Consider the following 21306-nt stretch of genomic DNA (forward strand, 5'->3'; position numbering starts at 1 on the left):
ACTTAGAGCTAAGGGGGACTTGCATCGCTTCTTTCGATGCTCGGCAACATACAGCTTCATTTCACCAACCTTGATCGCCTTTGAGTGCATGACGGCACATTCCTCTCACAACTTGGAGCTGTGGCCCAAGTCCAAAGAACAGAGGCACACCTCGTACGGGTCCATCACTGACATCTGGGTACGACAGTCAAGGCATGATGTGAACACTTTAGTTGAGGACATCGTTCCACTGCACACTGAAATATAGTTTGAAAAACTCATCAAACCTACAAAAAAGGGAGCAGCACTCCGGATCTGCCTTTAAAGGGATGTAAAGAAAGGCACTGACGTGCACAGTGGTAGGACCTATATACAGGTCCATGATGTCACTTCTGGGGTAGATTAAAACCAAGGAGGAGTGGCACAGAGCCACCTAGTGGCACGGCTGAGATTTGTTTCCAGATCCAGTCTGGCGCCTGTTCCTAAAGGTGAGATATATGCTGTTAGAAGTATCCATCCGAAATAGGAGCATTAAATTACCCCATTAAGTACTATTAGGATGCTAACTGGTAAACAGATATCTATAATGGGTGTCCTCTTTGAATACCTGAACGTTGGAATATCTCCACCTACCTTTCGGATTCCAGAGTACATTTCAATCTATATTTTTTTAATTTTGTTAACTAATGATTTCCATGTTATCTCAGCATGTCTGTTCTTTTCTTTTAACCCCTTCACTGCGGGGTGTTTTCCCCCCACTGTGAGGGGGGGGGGGGTGTCGCGCGTGGCGCCGCTGTGCTTGTGACGAGCTCAGCTCGTCATGAGGCGCAGTGGAGCTTCACTCATGACGGGCTGTGCTCGTCACAGCCACACCTATTTTCGAACGTTCAGCACAGCGGGGTAATTATCCCCGCGTGCGAACGTTCCAACGGCCGTGACACGCTCAGCTCATCATGAGTGCAGCTCAACCGTGCCTCATGACGAGCTGAGTTAGTCATGAGCACTCAACGGGTTAAAATGAGCCAATTAGAAATGTAATTTTAACAGTATAAATATGGGGCTGAAAAGCTCACTTTACCAGCCCCCTTAAAAAAGAAAATAAACAAAGCCATAAATAGTGCACGTAGGAATCGCCTTTTATACACTGAGATTATTTACAAGTCACCACTGTTTAAAACTACACAGCAGTGGCAGGTAGCCAGTTCATGTTCACCAGAAGGTCTGAATAAGGATTTAAACAATTCAATGTCAACAAAACTCATGTGAGTGGGAGAGCTGATTATTTTTTGAAAGAACATAATGATGAGAAGCAGCTCACTGTCTCCTTTCCTACCGCATGCACTTACGTGATTCTTTGAGCTCCCTGGGTGCAGTAAAGGACGGGCTAGTGTGCATTGCTGGCTGATTACCCCAGTATCAAAATTTAAAAATCACTGCAACACTGCTCAGCCCCTCTTCTGCGGCACCCATGGGCTGACAAGCTGGCAAGCTTTTTACATTTTGATAAGGGGATACTAAAAGTACAAAAAGCCAGACTGGGATGTCCTGACTTCCATGGTTGAAGGGAGAACAAAAACAAAGAGGAAACTGGTGAATAAAACTAGTACAAAGCAGAGGGGAACGAAGTATACAATGTAGCCCGCTGCGGAGTAGCAGATGTGGGTCTATAATGGGGGAGAGGACCTTCAATAATAGGTATAGCCAGAGGCAGAAGGGCTATAAGGCTACCTGCTGAAGATAGAGTGTTCCAAATTAAAAAAGGGAGAAACAGAAAGATAAATATTGGAATCTTGGAGCAAAAGGCTAATACGAACCATTATTAGCCCTGACCCCTGTGATTGTCTTCAATGTACTCCTAATATTCTATTTGTGCCTGTTAAATTAACCACCTCAGGAAGTAAGTGCCACACCAGAAACAACTTCATTAAACAGAAAAATCTGCAAAAAGAGAATACGGAATGACGGGCTTCTTTATCCACATTTTCCATTCCTTCAATATCAGAACTGACCCAACCCCCTGCAAATCAGAAAAGAGTTGAAGACTCACCTCTCCAAACACCACACACTTTTAAAGGTGAAGCAACCAGTATGTGGTCCATGCTCCACACAAAAGAAGAAGTAATGTTAGAATGTGATAGACAATCATGAGTCAGAAAAGAAGAGTGAGAATGGAGACAACGAATGGTAAGCAGTGGGCAGATATCAAGCCCCTTGTAGAAAGCAATATTTCTTGCAGTGAGAGTGCTTGCGCTGGCAAGACCTAAATATATACTGTATTTTAGCTCTTGGAACTTGCCATTTGTAGTGTTTAATGCTCTTTAGCTAGGGTTGCGCTTTACAAATACCGTATTTTCCGGCGTATAAGACGACTTTTTAACCCCTTAAAATGTTCTGGAAAGTCAGGGGTCCTCTTATACGCCGGATACTAAATTTGAAGTAATGTTTTCATGCGTTTTTACATAGCGCGAACTACACCCGAAGGTGTCAGACTGCTTCTGCATTATATAAAAATGGGCTGATGTGAGCAACAATAACAATGGACAAATTACAAAAGCAAACATTAAGTTACATGGATTAAAAGTGACAATAGCGAGCAGCCAAAATACATGAGGTAGCAATCGGTACATTCCTGGAGAAAAAGTGATAAGTGTGCAGGTTACAAAAGCATACAAAGCATACAAAGTACGAGCCAAAATAAAATACATTCTCAAAATGGCTATGCAGGACTGCGTTGGACTGCACTGGAAGTGGGGGTAGTCTTATACGGCGAGTATAGCATGAAACCTACATTTTATTAAGCAAAGTAGGGGGTCGTCTTATACGCCGGGTCGTCTTATACGCCGGAAAATACGGTACCCATCATTTCATAAGTAAATAGAAACCAGTAGACAACACATGCATTGCTTGGCCTACATCAGTTAACAGAAGAAAGTAAAAAGTTCATATCTTTTTCATATAATTATAACTTTTGCTGAGAGTTTGTTAGTTATGTGCAAGCAATTTTGAGTAGCCATACTGCTAAGCAACGCAAACATTCACAGACCGTGCTTGGGACACTGGTCATGTCATGAATGTACTGAAATGCTATCTAAATACATCTAAATACATATATGCAGAGCAGACAGGGCTTCAGTTCGAGAAATAAATGAACATTCCCACTACAAAGATTAGGGACTGATGCATAGAGTGAGAGCAATATGACCAAGATCATAGTCACGTTAACTGAACATGAGCACCAGCCGGCATCACTAATAGAGACATACACTACTCTGCTAAAGCAAACACAAAGGAGAGTAGGTAGAAGGAAAAATGCATGGATGCAGCGAATGTGGGAGTAAAAAAGACAACACAACAAGGTTTACAAACTTAAGGACTGCATCACCAGAGCACAGACTGGGAAAATCACTGTTTCATGCAGGCCCCACATTGAGATACACAAGCGAATTTTGTGATTGCTATGTACCTTTTATGATTTTAATTAATCAATTAAAGTGGTTTTGACTTGACTTGAGATGCACAAGCACTACACTGCATCACACGAGCACTGCATAGTTGCCACACAGAAACGAACTGCTTCACATAAGGACCAATCCAGCATCACATGACCACCACACGAATGCCTTCTATGAGCACACACAGCCATACAAGCACCATAGAGGCATCACACCGTGTTGCAACTCTTCTAGTAGTACTTACTAGTCCATTTGGCAAGGTTTGCTGTCCGGAATTCAAGTACATGTAGTGGTCATTGTATCCAGAATACATGTACACTTCCATGCGTGGCACAATGGAGAACAGGAAACACGTGCTGTCCCCTAGGAGTAATGGCAACAGAGAACTAGGTCAACAGTGGCCAATGCCAACACAGCACTTATACAGCCTTATTCAACATAAAGAGATCTCTGCGAGTTTCATTAGGATAAAAAATCAATGTTAAGAAAAGGAAGGTTATGGTCGGACTCACTAAAGCTAAACAGAGTTTCTTACAGAGTGTGAACTTTAAGGTTATTTGTAAATATTCTGCTGCCCTCAAGTGGCTTTAAAGTTCATTAAGTGACCTAAAGAGATGCACAGTTATAGCTACATACCCGTGTAAGTACTCACACTGAATGTGTGAATACTTACAGCTTCTGCCTGTATCCTGTGCTGAAGTTATTGACAGAGGGCTGTTGAGGCTTGAGAGGGTTGGGGCAGTAAGTAGCTGTTTGTGGATGTCTTTTCCTGCATCGTAGAGTGAGTTGTTATTTTTGTAGGACAGTCTACCGAGATCCATAGCTGTCAGACAAACTCTTTATTACAAATTCTTAAATTTGCATACAATCGGTACAGAGGTGTGATGTGGTTTGGTGCAATATTCCACCTCTAATGAAGAGCTTGTTATGCAATGCAGGAGAGACTATTTTACCGCTAAAAAAATAAATATACTCAATTGTCACACATTAAACTTTTTATGTCATATATGGTTTGCATACAAAAAACAATTCCTTTAAAAAAAAAATGTCACAGCTAAATCAAAGAGATAAACATATACGTGCTATCTGTTTTTCTTTATACGATTTCTTCTGTTTAAAAGCAGATCCCTGTATAGGCTTGAAGTATGCTAAATCCATGCTATTGCTTCATTAGTGGATTTAAATTCAATGCAATAACAGTCAACTCAGTTCTTAAACCTTCATAGGTACAACATCAATAAGCCAACACTTGTTTAATCTCTTACACAGGAAATTTTAAAATAATACACTAGATTTTTAGGCTTCTTGGTGTCACTATCAGATGGCTTTATAATGTTTCAGGCACCCTGTAAGGTTCTTAACACGGACCCTAGGTGCCTCTATACATTTTGAAAGTGCACAATATTTATTGCACTCACCATAGAACGTTTTCCTCTATAATTCCAGTTCTTATTATGGAATACTTGCCATTTAATGAAAGATAACCTGCGCTACAGCCTAACAATCCAGCATATTCTTTTCTTAGTTATGGTGATCTCAATTTACCAGCACCCAAAAGTCAGTTGCATCTTTTATCATCGACCAATAGAGATTCCAACCCCTACTCCGGCGTTTCCCCTTACGGCAACAAGTGTTGCTATAGTGAAAGGACTAGGAGGGAATCCGCAATATGGCCTATGCCTTGAAAAAACTGTCTTGTATAAAGGGCGAAACGTGTTGGAGTATTGTCACTAAACTTATGATTGTTTAAGAACTGTGACGACTATTACTGTATTCAAGATTACTAAAGAATTATATTTGGGCTATTAAACCAAACAAAATACTGAGCTAACCTCCACTGGACTCATACCCACTCATTCAGGGCCATATGTAGGTAATCCATTTTTACCGATTCTTAAAATACCAAATTTTACAGATTCTGTATTTTAGAATCAGTAAATGGGATGTAGATAATAATTCGGTAAATTTTACCGAATCTGTAAAATTCGGTAATTACCGATTCGGTAATTCCCATTCATTCCTATGGGCCTGGAGGCCCGTAGGAATGAATGGGAATTACTGATTCGGTAAATACCGAATCGGTAATAGGGGGAAGACTTACAAGGGTGGCAGGGAGTCACATTGACACCCTGTTGCACCCCTGAATATTGCATGGGTGCACATGTGGTACACATACATGCCCTAAGGGCATGTATGCCTGCAACACGGCACTCTTGGAAAAGCACAAATTTGCTTTTTCTAAGGTTTTCGATATTTACCACCAACTTTTAGTTGGTGGTAAACACTGAATCCTTAAATCAGAAATGCACTCACTTGAGTGCTCCCTGCATTAAGGATTCGATAATTTACCGAATCGGTATTTTGAGGAATCGGTAATTTACTGATTTCTTAAATTACCGATTCGGTAAATTACCCAATCCTTAAATTTAGCCCCTACATCTCAAATGCCCAATACCGGTCGGTAACGGCAGAAATTACAGAATTTCGGCCGTTACCAACCAGTATTGGGCCTCCTACATATGGCCCTTAGGGGCCGATTAGGATTGCGTTTTTTCCGCATCCTCCGGGCCGTCGGAAATGTCCGCCGGCCCGGAGGATGCGAAAAAACCGCTGCAGAGCCTTCAAAGACTCTCTGCCAGATTAGGATGGCTGGAGGGTCAGGAAGACCGTCCGCCGCTTTTCCACCGCGGTCGCCTAACGACCGCGGCGGAAAAGCTCTATTATGGAGGCGGTGTCAAACAGACACCGCCAGCCATATTAGGATGGGGGTGAACAGATGCCTTTCCGCGGCGGCTTCTCCGTCGTGGAAAGGCATACGGTGATTTCTTTGGGGGCCCGTTGCGGGCCCCCAGGGTGACGGGGGTGCACATGGGGGGTACCTATGGTACCCCCTTGCATTTGCATGCACAAAGCGGCAGGCACCGCGCGGTGCCTGCCGCTTTGTGCATGCAAATGCGAAGCATGCATTTTTAACATTGCGGCGGGTGCTGCTTGAAGCAGCACCCGCCGCAATGTTAAACATACAGGATGTGACCGCCAGTGTGGCGGTCACATCCTAATTTGCACGGAGGGACCGCCGCTGCCTCTGCGGACGGTCCCTGCTCCTCTGGGGTGGCGGACGGACGCAGGTCCGTCCGCCATCCTAATAGGGCCCTAAGTTCGGTGGACACAGTCACAATGATAGTAAGGGAGGTATTGCATTAGAATCCACTAATGATGCATAATGTATTGAGAAGGGTTTCAAACTAGAAAGGGTTCTAAATTCAAGCACAATAAATCCTATATAAGAACATCAACTATCTAGCGTATGTTTATTTTCTGTTATATATAAGTGTGAAAAATAGTGCCTGCAAGGAACTCATGTATGGTGTGCCACAAAACATAGCAAATAATCTCATTAACTCTTCTCTGGCTTAGTTAATTTCTGCTCTTTCTGGCAACAGTGAGCAAGTGTGTGTGTGTGTGTACACGTATGCACATATGTGTAAGTGTGTGTGCGAACATATGCGTAAGTGTGTGTGCACATGTTTGTATGTACGTGGGATTGTGTGTACGAGTGGATGTGTATGGGTGTGTATACGGATGTGTGCGACGTCCCCTGCCACGTGTTGGATGGGAGGTAGGGAATGATGGTGGTTGTTAAGAAGCAGCTAAGTGGAGTCACCGAAGAGGTCACGAGGCCACTCCTAAAACTAGAAGAGTTGCCAGGCAAATAGCACTCATCAATAAATAAAAATCTGCCTTTGAAGTTACCATTTAATACACAGACCTTCTGTATGTTTTACAAAAGTCCTCAACCCCAGAAATGGTCTACTCAGGCTCCATTGAAGAACACCATGACCAAACCATCCTTCTTACCCTGAAACTGTGGCTTCATCTCCCAGGACTGTGAAGCAAACCCGCCAAAGATGTTTCCTCCAGTGTCCTTTATAATCAGAATGGTGGGTCCACGGCCGATAATCTGAGCGCAGAGCTGCGAGAAGCTCTCTCCATGAGCTCGTGTTGAGAAGTAAGGCTGCCACCGGCGCTGTGCCTCCTGCGGCAGGTGCGAGTTGATGAACATCACAACCAGTAGGCCGAGGACGCTGTCGCAAGGGGCCGCTTTGCTGGGACACTTGGGTAGCAGATTGTTCAGGCTTCCCAGACTAAAACTGCTCTCTGAATCCGGCACCATAACAGACAGGCCATGGGAGAAGACCGCCAAGAGAAATGTGGAGAGCAGCGGGATCCTATACACCCAGTCCCCAATGTCACTCGCCTCCCACATGAACTCCACCATCTGGTCTTCCGTCAGCACGCGTTTGTCTAATTAACACACAAATAAAAAACAGTTGTCACATTAACTTTAGTCAGCTTTCTTGCCATAGTTACATTTGCTTGAGAAGTCAAAAATAAGTGTTATGGATTTTTACAGACCCAGAAAGCCGGATAAAGGCAAACTCAACAAATTGAGCTATATTGGGCTTGCCCATAACTGAATCAACTATTCCGTCGTCCCAGGAGATCAGTTTCCTCCCTATGATCCGTAATAATATTTGCAATTCATTAAAGATAAAAAAGCAATAGAAGAAAAGTTTGAATTAATCTGAGCAACATTCCAGTCCATGTAGGCTGTGTATTCTAAATAGCGAGATCACACAGGGCTAATATCTTTGATTTTATGAGGATGACAATATAGATATACAGAGCGGAATGCCATTAAAGAAGTCATTTCAGCGGTTGTCTGGGCTCCTCCTCTTGCTTTTACGGAGGGAGAATTCCAAGTGAGCCAAAGAAAATTAGAAAAACAAACAAAACAACTTGTTTGTGTATTTTTTTCTACTTCTATGTATCAATCAGGCTTACACTCCCTTCAGCAAAGCATACAGAGCATGTGGAGAGTTAATTGAAAGTAAGAACAATGACTTGATCTAAGTGCAAACCCTAAAATTCCATCAGGCCAGGCTACAATACAGGAGCTTCCAGGCCTGATTATCCACTTTTCTACCATTCCTCTCCTGTGCACCTTATCCCACAGCTGAACGTGGGCCCCAGCCCCATATCAGACACCATCCAGCTCCACTTGCATTATTCCCGTAAAAAACATCACTTAAATCGCGTTCAAATTTAAAACATTGAATATATCAATAAATATAATTAGCACACACTTTAAAATATGTTCCACAGCTGCCCTAATGACCTGACTTCTAATTAAATAATCAAAAACAGAAAGGCCATGACAGGGTCGGCTTTAGCGCCGGTGCGAAAGTCTATTTTGGCGCCCCACCAATGACCGCTATCTCCACAGATACCATTACTACCACCCTCCAACAGTGCCCTTCATCTCTCCATAGCCCTTCTCTCAAATGCATTTCACTTTTTGTACAGCGCTACTTATATCAGTGTAGGGTGTCACAGTACTTTACATTATGCACACATTAAACAGGGACAATGAATCATACAAGAATGTAAATCAGCCTATAGGGATTGTCACATAGGCCAATGAGGATTACACGGTGTAGGAATCAGTTGTCATCCACACTGGTGGGCAGTATATTTTAAGTGGGTTTGGGCTGGGGAAGCTCAAATTCATGATTTAAAGCATACCCCAGTGGTTGGGGGTTTCCATTACTAATACAAATGTATATCAGCCCAAACTCTTTAGCAACATCAAAAAAAATAAAGACTGGGTAAGTTCTAACTATATAACAACACAAATAAAGTGAAGTTCTAACTATACCATTCATGTTTGTATGCAGCTCTTTGATGACAGTTCACAGGTCACTGTCCTATGATTGTAACTTATGAACTGCAAGTAACAAAATAATCTTGTGACAAGGGGAGTAGCCCACTGAGCTAGCCACATAAACACATCTTATCTGTATTTCAAAACTACCAACAGACAAAGGAATGCTCTTCAGCAGGGTCATTAATCACCAGTTACCTGTTTTTATTGTTGTCTTGCACCCATGGCCATGATCATGACAAAATTATGTAAATGAAGCAAACACAAAGTATGTGCCTTGCTGGGCCTGTGCAGATTTAAAAATAAGAATAAGTAGTAACACATTCTATTACCTACTTAGTCAAACTTTGCGCCACAGCCTGATCTGACAAGCAGCTGCAGGGATCAGGAAAGGTGAGTCAGAATAAACAAACTTCTTTTTCTCCTAAGATGAATACACAGCAGGATGGAAGTTACTCAGTGCCACATAAAGAATGTGTCCCCTTCGCCATGCCCCTATTATACCTGCACGACACAGCCCACCTTTCTAAAAGGAGTTGGGTGATTGGGGATGGCTGTGAGAAAGATCCCAGGCCCAATCACACAACTCCCAGAAAGGAAGAAAAACAACGTTTGGTGGAACGCTTTCAATTAAAGATGCCATTTTCTATTGGCCTTCATGTCCTCACTGCGAGGGCCAAGGCTCTTGCTTGGGTGGGCCTGGCTCATATTTGAGTGGGTCTGGCCCACCCGGCCCATCACCTAGAACCGGGCCTGCTGCAAAATAGTCTTCCAAAAGTCATATTCCAGGTCTTTAATTTTGAAAAGGCAAATTTAAGAGGAGGTGCAGGTCAGCTGATTGTCTCTTAGCAGCCTTCCTTTCGCTTCCACTAAGAAAGTTATCATGAAAGCTTCACCACTTCAATGCTCATGACGAGCTCAGCTCGTCATGAACAATGGGATTTCACCATTCTCAGCATAGTAGGAGGATATCATCAGCATCCATGCAGTTAAACCACCTAGGTTTCCTAGCGCTGGGAAGACTTTGGGCTGCTATGCGCTCTACAAATCACTTAAATAAATAAATAAACAAATACAATAAAAACCCAGCATTCATTGGGAATAGTTAAGTCCCAACTATTTTTATGTATTTAATTATACAGTGCACAGGCACAATTATATGGTGCTCTCAGACCCCCAGCCTGGCAGACCCCCTGCTGATCTTGCGGCAGACTGCCACAGCCGTAGAGAAGAGACCTGCCGAAGCCAGATGAGCGGAGTGATGAGCACGAAGCACTGAGCCCTGCAGACCGGGAGAGGAGTCCGTAGAGGTGGGCCACTGCGCCAAGGTGAGCTGGTGAGGCGATTACCTGTGCCCATATTCTAGGGGGTGCAGATGCAGGAAGCCATCCACCTTGCCCGACAAGCGCTGCGGCCCTGACTCTGCCCTAAGTGAATATTGTAGTGCGCCTGGTGCCTCCCGGCCGGACGTGGGGGCATATTATCAAGGACCGCTGTTAAAATTATCGCCGTTTTATCAGCAGGATCTGCTGATAAAACGGCGATAATGGGCTTGATAATACGCCCTTGTTAATTCCCATAGAAGCCCATGTTAACACCAGAACATGGGCTTCTATGAGAATTAACAAGGGCGTATTATCAAGCCCATTATCGCTGTTTTATCGGCAGTTTCCTGCCGATAAAACGGCGATAATTTTAATACTGGTCCTTGATAATATGGCCAGTGGTTTTTCTGGGAGGGGCAGAGAAAGAGGTCCTTACTGCTGTCGGCATGGACGAGAGGCAGTGAGTGCAGGGGAGGCAAGGCCTGCATATCGGCAGGCACACTGGGGTTGGCGTGATAGAAGGTGTTGGGCCGCCTCTGTGAGGCTGGAGAAGCACCAAGAGCTGTGATTGGAGGAAGTGATGCCTCCTGGGCCATGGCCACATTTAAAAATACCTTTATTATGCCTGAGGTGCTTCAGGGGAACTGGTGACCGCAGTGCTGACTGGGTCACATACCTATCTCAAAAGAGAGATTCTGCAACAATTAGCCTTGTTCCACTGCAGGTGGCTGCAGCATATTTGCGGGGCCCCTGGAGACACCAGCACACAATATCTGGGCCCAGAGGTTGCCTCATGAGAACATCTAGGGCCCGCTGGCTTCTGGACCTGGTGGACGGTTGAGCACTGCATGTAGAGGGGAAGACCGCTTTGGTGGAACATTATGGCATGCTGGCAGGATGACTTGCGGATGGCTGAGGGACGGCCTTCATTAAGACCCACCGGCCCGTAAAGGACTACTTTGCAGGGACATTTGTTGCCTCAACCACCCCGCTGACAGCTGAGCCACTAACATTACCTGATATTGAGCTTTAAAGACTACCCGTCCTCCATTGTCCATACATTGCGACCTGGCTTTATCGGCTTGACACCATCTGCGACAACCATTGGCAAATCCACCCACTGGTAGAAACCAGACACTGAGGGAGCTGTTGGGTCTGTCCCCGATGGCAAGAGAGCACATAAAATACTGGAAACAGATAGGAACCCCTCACTGCATGAAAGCATCTAGGACAGCGCTGGAAACTAAAATGGACAATCTAAGCGCCAATCTGGGCCTCCTGCACAATGACCACAGGCACCCACTAGAGAGAGTTACCAGTACTGAATGAGCGCTGCCAGAAATACCACCCACACAGTACATCCAGAGAGTAGATATGTGGTTGTACGAGTTCAACTGGAGGGTCGATCCATGGCTATTATGAACATTTATGCTCCATACTCCGATCATGCCTCCAGGAGATGGAAGAGCTGGGGTAGGATATCACCCTGCAGGAGATATGAACGGCTATTAAAAATATGGTCTCCAATAAGAACCCGGACATATTAGGCCCTCCATCACTTTACCGATTACAAGCGGAATTCTATGCTCTCTATCAGCAGAATTGACACCCAGGCTGGCTGCCCTGAATGGCGCAGCCAAGGACACGGGGTCCTTGCAAGCCAGGGAAACCAGCGCATGATCACACAGCATACAGCCCGCTTCCGATGTTAAACATTATCTATAAAATATTAAGTAGAACTCTGGCGACCAGATTGCTTCCCTCATGGCCAAATGGATACCCGGACCAGTTGGGATTTATACCTAGCCATAACCTAGCCATAAATATCAGAAGGCTGCTGGCCATACTGGAAGCTGGGTACTATGATCGGGTGAGCACCGCAGTGTTTGCTGTCGACATAAAAAGGCATTAGACAGCCTAGAATGGCACAATCTTTATGAAGTGCTGTTGCATATAGGACTGGGAGGGTACTTCCGAGCATGGATGAAACTGCTGGACACAAATGCGACTGCTAGAGTCTACACAGGGAAGACCATCTCCGCAAGACACAGTGGGACGTGGAACGCAGCAGTGTTGGCCCTTTGCCCCCCTGCTTTTTGCCTTGCCCATGGAGCACTAGGACAACTATGCACGAAAAGGCAATAGCTGTCACAGTATTGGGGGGTGTCTCATCACCGCATAGCACTGTATGCAGGTGACCTACTGATTTTTCCCTGCGATGCTGAAGAGGACCTGGACGGAGCAAGGGGCATGCTGAAGAGATTTGGCCTGCTATCTGGTTTAAAGCTAAATTTGCAGAAGTCCAGACTGGTACCTACATCACTGAAGAGACTCCCAGAGGGATTGGAGCACCTGCTGTGGGAGCAGTGCTGTATGGCATACTTGGGGGGGGTCAAGAACTACCATGATCGCGATGACCTATTAGAGGGCAATGTGGTACAGGCCATCCGCTCCCTCCACTCGTGTAGATTTTTGGAAAACATTACTGCTCTCGGTGATGGACTGTGTTGCCCTCTTGAAGATGGTGGTCCTGCCGCGTCTCCTTTACTTTTTCCGAACACTCTTGATCTGGATCCCACGAGTGATGTTTCGAGACATAAATTCATTAATCACCGCCTTTTATGATGATAAGGCCGTAGGCAAGTGGCACTAGCCACAATGCAGCGCTCAACCGTGACTGGGGGATTGGCGGTCCCTCACTTTGAGACGTACTACATAGCAGCCCAGCTTAACTAGCTGGTCCAATGCCCGGCAACCAGGAGAGATCCTGACAGGATTCCAAGCCCATTTGTGTTGACGTTCTGGGACCTCACTAAGATGTTGATGAGAGTATAGCGGCCCTCTGCAAGGGATACTCAGGAGTTCCGGGTGGTCGCTCGCTGTTGGAATAGATGCTTGCAAAAAACATGTAGCAAAATACCATATGACCCCTACTTACCTCTCTCCATGCTAAAAAATCTGCCCCATGGTGGTTGCTTGAGGGATCTTGATATTTGGACTGAAGCGGGGTTGACAAACATGGGGGACCTCTTTGGAGACTCGGAGATGTTACGGGTTTGAGGAGTTTTAGGTAGAGTTCGACCTACCACCGGCCATTTTCTTTTGCACAGAGCACTTATCGCGACAGAGCACTTATCACGGCACTAAGGAAGCACTGCGGCACCGGCTCCTCTGAGCAGCATGCGCTCAAGAGCGGTCAATTCATCGCCTTATCAGTGGGCACCATTTAGACGGTCTCCTGTCTAAAGCAATGCGCACTAATTTCAAGCAACCATGGAACGCCTACGGACACAGTGGGAGGAGGATTTGGGAATTCCCATCACGGTCAGAGATTGGGACACTATTCTGGAATGAGCACTGAAAATCGTTAGGAATGTGTGCTTCAAATTAATTATTATGTGCAAAGTAGATTTTAACTTACACCAGACAGGATCAGAAGATATTTCCACATAGCTTAGGCATGCTGTCCCAGATGCGGAGAGAGGGAAGTACATATTCTAAATATTTTCTGGGCTTGCTCCTGGCTTCACCTTTTTGGGAGGAGGTCACAGTTAGGATCGTGGTCGTCAGTGACAGGGAGGTTTTCCCTGTTTCTTCTAGGGTGGTTTCCAGATACACTTAAACTAAAGTCACTAGCAAATTCCAAGATTTAGCATATATTTTGGCCAAACACAAAATTGCACGGAATTAGAAGTCGCTCGGAGGGCCCTGAATAATTGCATGGAGAAGGAGAATGGAAAAGTGGGCAGGCTATGAAGAGATTGCTACTGCGGAGGCTAGACACAGGATTCCACAGACGTAGGACAGTCCGGGAAAACATCCAGCAACCAATAAAAATAAAGGAACAACCCGGAGTTGCGACGTACCTTTCAGGAGGGCGCAAATGTAAGAGGGCTCGACTGGAATGGAAATGGGAGTAATAAAACACCAACACAACTAGTAAGAGATTGGGAAACATGCGCAACGCACAGAAGCAAAACAATCGCGGGAGATGATCTCCCTTGCCAAGTACTTTGAATGTAAGAGAATAACGAGGGGTTTGAGAATTATGCCATTGCCAACTTATGAGGACATGGATGATGACCTAAATAATAAGTGGAATGGTCACATGGAAGACTGTTCAGTAAGATTAATTAAGACTCTTATTGAACATGCAGGGAGGAAAATGAAATTGCAATTGAAGAAGATTGAAATAATTAACAAAGTGCTAAAAAAATATAAGGAAGAAACTGCCATAAAGGATCAAATTAACAAGATGGAGAAATCCTTACATAAATATGATGAATTCATGGAACGTAAAGCTGGGAAACTCACAAGTGATAGACTAGACTATCAGTATGGTCAGGTCTATACGTTCACAAAGTAATTTGATAGCTTTAGAGCAAAAGAGAGATCTGCACCTTTCACACAGACTCTACAAAGTGAAAACGAAATAAGCTTGGATGTAGGGTTTAGCGCAGATGAAACACCAAAGGAGAAACAGGAATTTTGATTACTGAGAATGCCCACGAGACAAGGAAGGAGAGGCAGAGCACCACAGGGCCACACCAAAGAGGATGCCGAACAAGAAGGGGGAAGAGGAAAAGGTCAAGGAAGGAACAGGAAACTCAAGTAAACTTGGGGATTCCAAATGAAGAACAGAAACCGTTAGTTGTGAATTATCAGCAGTAACACTAAATACCAACCAGATGCGGTTACTAAACTTGGGCTTAACATTCTGCCCAGTATCTCATTCGGACTTTGTAGATACTAGAATCAAACTATACATCAAAAAGTTAAAACTACATAAATATCATTAAATGAAGGTCAATGAGACAACTGAACATCGCAGACTCTCTCCTTTCCAAATTGCGAGTATACCAGACTTACTTAGCATCCATGATCTATCTGGGGAACAGTCGACATCATCTGAAGACCAGCCAGATCAAACAATTGATTTCGGGACATTAGGGCCCGTTACTGATGTGTCAGCAAAAAACCTACACAGTATGGGCTTCACAACGGACCAACATGTTGGAAGTGGTTTCAAACCCCAGAGCAAGTATTGCCCACAACTTCCACCGGGGAATCGTTTTGCTCTTTTTCAAGAATAGTGGTAGATAAATTGAATGTCATAAAACGAAGTTGGCAGAATGATTCTAAAAAGATAAATTTCACACCGCAAGAGAGGAAGGACATCAATGAATTAAGGAACAATACATCACTTATTATAAAACCTTCCGACATGGAAGACGGAATACATCATGGTAACAACGGGCGTTGTATAATTGTATACCTCCATTGAGCACAGGAAAGGAATACATGCCTGTGGAAGTTTTATGAGTGGAGTGGTTGGACCATACACACATGATGATGGACATGTTAAATTATTGCCTAACATATAACGTTTTCACATTCAATGACAAATTATATCAACAGGAACAAGGTTCGACGATGGGCACCTCCTTCGCCCCCACCTACGCAAACTTGTTCATGGGATGGTGAGAGAAGGAGGTTGCTTGGGCTGAGGAAGATAACATGTACATGGGGACAATGGGACTCTGGACTAGATTCATTGATGGTTTATTCATTTTATGGGAAATCAGTTAAAGTGGACTTGAGCTTTTTCTGATTAGATTAAACAACAATGACTGTAATCTACGATTCACATGCACACAGAGCCGCCAACACTGTAATTTCCTGGATGTAGAGTTGGAGGTTAAGGATAATATATTAACAACTAGAATCCACAGAAAGCCTACTGCAACTAACTCCATTCTACATGCGAACAGTGGCCACCCACATGCCCTCAAATGGAGCTTTACATATAGTCAGATGCTAAGAGTGAGAAGAGTTTGCTCAACAGAAGAACTGTATGATGAGGAAGTGTGCAGACTGGTAAGAACCTTCAGAAAACGTGGATATCCAATGACAGTGCTTGAGGATGCCAGGAGAAGATCTAAACAAGCATTGGCATAGCCAATAGGTCTCGCTTTTGGGACCTTATAAGTATTTAGTTATGTAGCACAATATCCTTGGTGCAACAACATCAACTGTTGCATGGCTAAGCACTTATAAGGTCCCAAAGGCGAGATCTATTGGCTATGCCAATGCTGGTTAATAAAGTTTGGGAGGGATGCAGTGACCGGCTCATCGCCTTCTAGTGTTTCACAGTAATGTGTCTCCACCGGCCACTCCTAGAGGGCTGCCTTCAACACTCACCCCACATCCATCCATCAGAGGTGTCACCCACCAGTCAGGTGACCCGGTCAATAAAAGCGGCCCGGCGCACGTGCCTTGGGCCAGTTCCAGATACCATACCATTGTTTCTGCCTGGTTATTCTAAATGCATGGGGACCTAGGGCCCGACCCTTACAGTCATAAGCAAAAATGTATTTAACACCAAATGTTTTACAAAGCCCTAGTATGCTGTAGCAGACGGGCACTGCTTGCCTCTGCAGTCCATTTCCATCAAACAAACAAACAACCACCACCACCCCCCAAACATGCCTGTATGACACCTTGGGAAGTACTCACGCTATAAAGTCCTGTAGACTACGTCATACGAAATGCGCGCTCCAGCACCAGCCAACCGACGCCTACTGTGCTAAGACCCACCAATCCGAGCAGAGCAGCCTGCTGTGCTCCGCCAATCGGCTTTGTCCAGTGACATCGAAACCACGCCCAGTCCTATTAGGTCCTGGTTTCAAAACTGCCTACTGCAAATCCGGATAAGACGTCGAGCACACAATGGGCCCGCCTTCCTCTGGGTGGAATGCAGCTGACCCTACCTAAACAGTGTAAACAAGAAAGGGACTAGAGAAGCACCATGAAACATTGATGACGTCGGGTGAAACGAAACCCATGCAACTCAGTATAAAAAAAGATATAAAATAATGTAACCCTTATCGCAGCCAGGCGTTAATTTATTCTTGGTTCTCTAAACATTGAAAGCGCAATTAAAAAGGCTAAAAGAGTTTATTTATTTAATACCTAAAAGAGTTCTTTTTATTTGACCTTAGAGGGTGCTCAATAATAGTACTCAACCAATTGGATGACAGCAAAGCTCCCTCTTGTCCAATGTGATAAGCGTTAGTAGTACCGAACCAACAGGATCACGGCAAAGCTCCCTCCTACCCAATAGGAGCAAAGAAAACAGTGCATTGCGGGCAGGGAGTGACAACGACAACAGTAGAACTAGCGCCAACACGCACAGTGCCAAGAGTGTGTTTGTGATGGTTATTCATGGCAGGAACAGATATTGATAAAGTCCTGTCAGCGGTGCTGCTGTTGTTTATGTTCTCAACCCTCATAACACCCTGGGAGGTTGCGACGACTAACAACGGTTATTAAAGCCTATTACCCAGTTGTGTTTTTTTAGGGGCTGGGCTTGTTTGGCGTTTTTCTTCACAGCGGAAGCGATTAAATCTGCCACAAAAAAACAACAAGCATTGGCCCGCGCGCCCGGGAAATAAAATAAACAAGCTGATCGCATGCCGGCCACAGACTTGCAGTACATGTGAGCGAGTGGTGCGCGCGCAGCAGTAATCACACCATATGGCCTCTCTGCTCAAGCGTGCGCCCACGCACATGCACTGCAAGCTGTGGCTGGCGGTAGCATTTTTTGAAGCCCTCTTTACTTAAGGTCTCGCCAGACCAACGCAAGCGCTGTGTCAGGCAAGACCTAAAAAATGAGAAAGCAGTCCCTTTACCCACAAAAGACACAAAGGAAGTAATAAAACTGTAAAAAGATTATGGACTATAACATGACCCAGTCCAGCATTAAGAAAATTCTCACAAAAAAAATGGCAGATTCTAAAGAATGATGAAGACCTTGGAGAAATTTTTGCAAAAGGTCCACAGATTACATTTTAAAAAGTGCGATCCATGGGGGATACCTCTGGTCACCTGAAAAACCTCCACTGGCTACCCGTCAATAAGAGGATCACTTTTCGACTCCTAACCCACGCACACAAAGCACTCTACGAAATCGGACCAGAATGCCTCAACTCACGACTGTCTTTCTACACCCCCTCCCGCCAACTACGATCTTCCAGCCAAGCCCTCGCCACTGTACCTCGCATCAACAAGACCACCATGGGAGGTAGATCCTTCTCATACCTGGCAGCTAAAACATGGAACTCACTTCCCACTTACCTTCGCCTCACCCAGAACCACCTAGCATTCAGAAAGCAACTTAAAACGTGGATATTTGACAATTAATCCTCCTCCCCTCCCTAAGCGCCTTGAGACCCTCTGGGTATGTAGTGCGCTATATAAATTTTATGACTTGACTTGACTTGACTATATATTTTTTTTAAAACAGATTATTATTGAGAGATTGCACAGATTAAGCAGCCCCTCCATACCGAGGTCAGCTGCACAATATAGTGGCTCATTTCAGATCGGCAATCCACATAGTCATATAGTATCAAACATTACTACAAAATGGAACTAGCCCTCCCCGACCCTCCCCCAAAACCCCGACCCAACACCCCCCCCCCGATCCCACCCAGCCCAGAGTGTACGACAGCATGTTCCAAAGTCTCCAATGATAATCACATACCAGTAACGTGTGTTTATCTCCACATCTGTATCTCTCATCATAACTCCTGGTCCCTCTCCCTTTCCACTGGGGGTTCCAACCAAAGACCCTGATATTCCGCCCACCTCTTCAATATCTTGTAGTGTTTTCGTGGGCACCCACGGGCCTCAAATATCGGCAGTTCCAACCCCATACAAAAGTCAAGGCCCTTCTTCCACACCAAGAGCGAGGGAGGGCGGGGGTCCTTCCATGCCTGTGCTATGTTCCTTTTGGCTAGAGTAATACCCAACAGTAGGAGATGTCGCTTATAGAGGTTGCCCCCCACCCCGCTTGGGGGATATTTTGACCTCGCGTCATTACATAAACAAACGAGAACAACAAGGACAATGGTCATGGTTATCAAGAAATTTGGAGGGCTTTACAAAATGTAACTCATGCAAAGTGGGTAAATATGGTCTAAACAGCAGGAGTTATTGTACAGTGGAAGGTCATACAGTACTGATTAAAGAGAGAATAACATGCAACACAGATTTGTCATCTACGCATTGAAATGTGGCTGTGAAAGTATACATCAGTAGCACTAAGAATACATTAAAAATAAGAATCCTCAAACACATGAGAGCGATCAAAAATGGGGATAAGAAGTACCCAGTGGCTTGCCATTTTGACCAAATGCATCACCGCTCATTATCAACATTCACGTATTGGGGCATAAAACATGTAAGGGCTCACCCGGGGAGGGGGTGACCGCGAGAAGGGATTAAGGAAACAAGAATCAAGTCTAATACTCTCGATTGAGACGGAGATACTGTGGGGCCACAATAAGGATGCATAACTGTTTGTCCATCTATAACATCAGAAGAGATGACAACCTTAGCACTGTGTACTTTAAAAAGAATAATGGTATACTGGATTATGTGGGGAACAGACTAGAATCCGTAGTCGCTTATGAAATATTGGCAAAACATCATGTATTTGGAGAATGAGAAAAAGATTGTTTAGAATAGTAATGAATATGAAGAAAATTAATTGATCAGATATTGATATAAAAAGCGTGAAGTGATATGGATTGAAGAGGTGATGATGAAAACGTATGCTGCACTATGCACTTTGATTAATTTGCACTTCTCTTAATATACTGCTATCTTCAGATTTTGATCCCCTAAAAGGAACAGGGAATGGTCTGAATGTGGGGTAAAACAACCATCCCACACCTTCCACTTGAATCAATTTGCACTTTTCTTATCGTGCTGCTATTGTCAAATCATTAACCCCTAGAAAAAGAACAAGGAATGGCTGGAATATGGGGAGAAAGGATTTGGAGGGAATTGATTTGGAGTACTTGGACGATAAGTGTAGCATTTGAGATGTATTGGAAATTAGCACTACACTATCACCTTGCACTTTAGATTTTTGCACTTTAATTCACTTGTACTTTAATCGGTACGAAATTAGTGTGAGGAAATGAAAGACTTCTAATGTATTTTTGAAAAATAGAATGAAGCCTCCAAAAAAATACAAAGAAGTACCAACATTGAAAAGTAGAAATATATGAAGCATATAAAAGAAAAAAATGAAAAAATACAGCCAAAACGCGTTGGTCCGTTTTAGTATGGAGCAAGAAAGCGTGTAACGCCTTGCACATGGAGAAAATGAAAAATAAGGGACTGGAGATTTAACTTGGACGGGCGTTATCGTCATTTGACTATGTGCCGCTGCATGAGGTAATCGCTAAGCAGGACGCCCAGAAAAACATATATATATATATATATATATATATATATACATACATACACACACACAAAAAAGAAGCAGAGAACTCTTGGGAGTTCTCAAGTTTAGGTGGAAAGCAGCTCCTGTATAGAGCACACTCAACACCAGCGACAATCTAGATCTGCTCAGCTCAAATATCTGCTTTTCTATCAACTTCTTTAAGTATAGTATTAGCACAGTGCCATCCACACTGTTGCGTGTTTATCTAGGTTCCTGATCGATACTGCGACCTTATGCCCCTATTCGGCTATAAATCCATTTATTCCCTATATTGGCATAACCGTTCAAGTGCGATATTCAGAAAGTCATCTCTGGCCTCACACGAACAGAGCCACATTCCAGCATAGTTCTCTGCCACTTCCTTTGCAACCAATTAGTGCAATGACAGAGCAGAAGTCACTATCTGATATTCCTAGATTAACACTACGAGTTCTTCAACAAGATAAAAACTCAGCAAACCTGGAAATCCCCGCTTGCTGTGTTTTGATTAGTAATGGAACTCTAATGAGCAACTGATAACTATCACTT

The 21306-nt window shown here is 44.2% G+C and overlaps 1 protein-coding gene across 5 annotated transcripts in view; it reads right to left on the bottom strand.

The window, feature by feature from the left end:
- Nucleotides 1-21306, bottom strand: part of MEAK7 (MTOR associated protein MEAK7) — a 211450-nt gene that overhangs the window by 33585 nt on the left and 156559 nt on the right. For all 5 annotated transcript variants that reach the window (XM_086945841.1, XM_086945840.1, XM_086945843.1 and 2 more), the window contains 2 exons: nucleotides 7290-7736; nucleotides 3676-3794 (listed from right to left, as the gene is read on the bottom strand). In XM_086945841.1, coding sequence (XP_086801967.1) covers nucleotides 3676-3794; nucleotides 7290-7736 — 566 coding nt within the window. The remainder of the gene's footprint in view (nucleotides 1-3675; nucleotides 3795-7289; nucleotides 7737-21306) is intronic.

The sequence above is a fragment of the Lissotriton vulgaris genome, chromosome 12 (assembly GCF_964263255.1).
Source record: "Lissotriton vulgaris chromosome 12, aLisVul1.2, whole genome shotgun sequence".
Classification (NCBI taxonomy): domain Eukaryota; kingdom Metazoa; phylum Chordata; class Amphibia; order Caudata; family Salamandridae; genus Lissotriton; species Lissotriton vulgaris.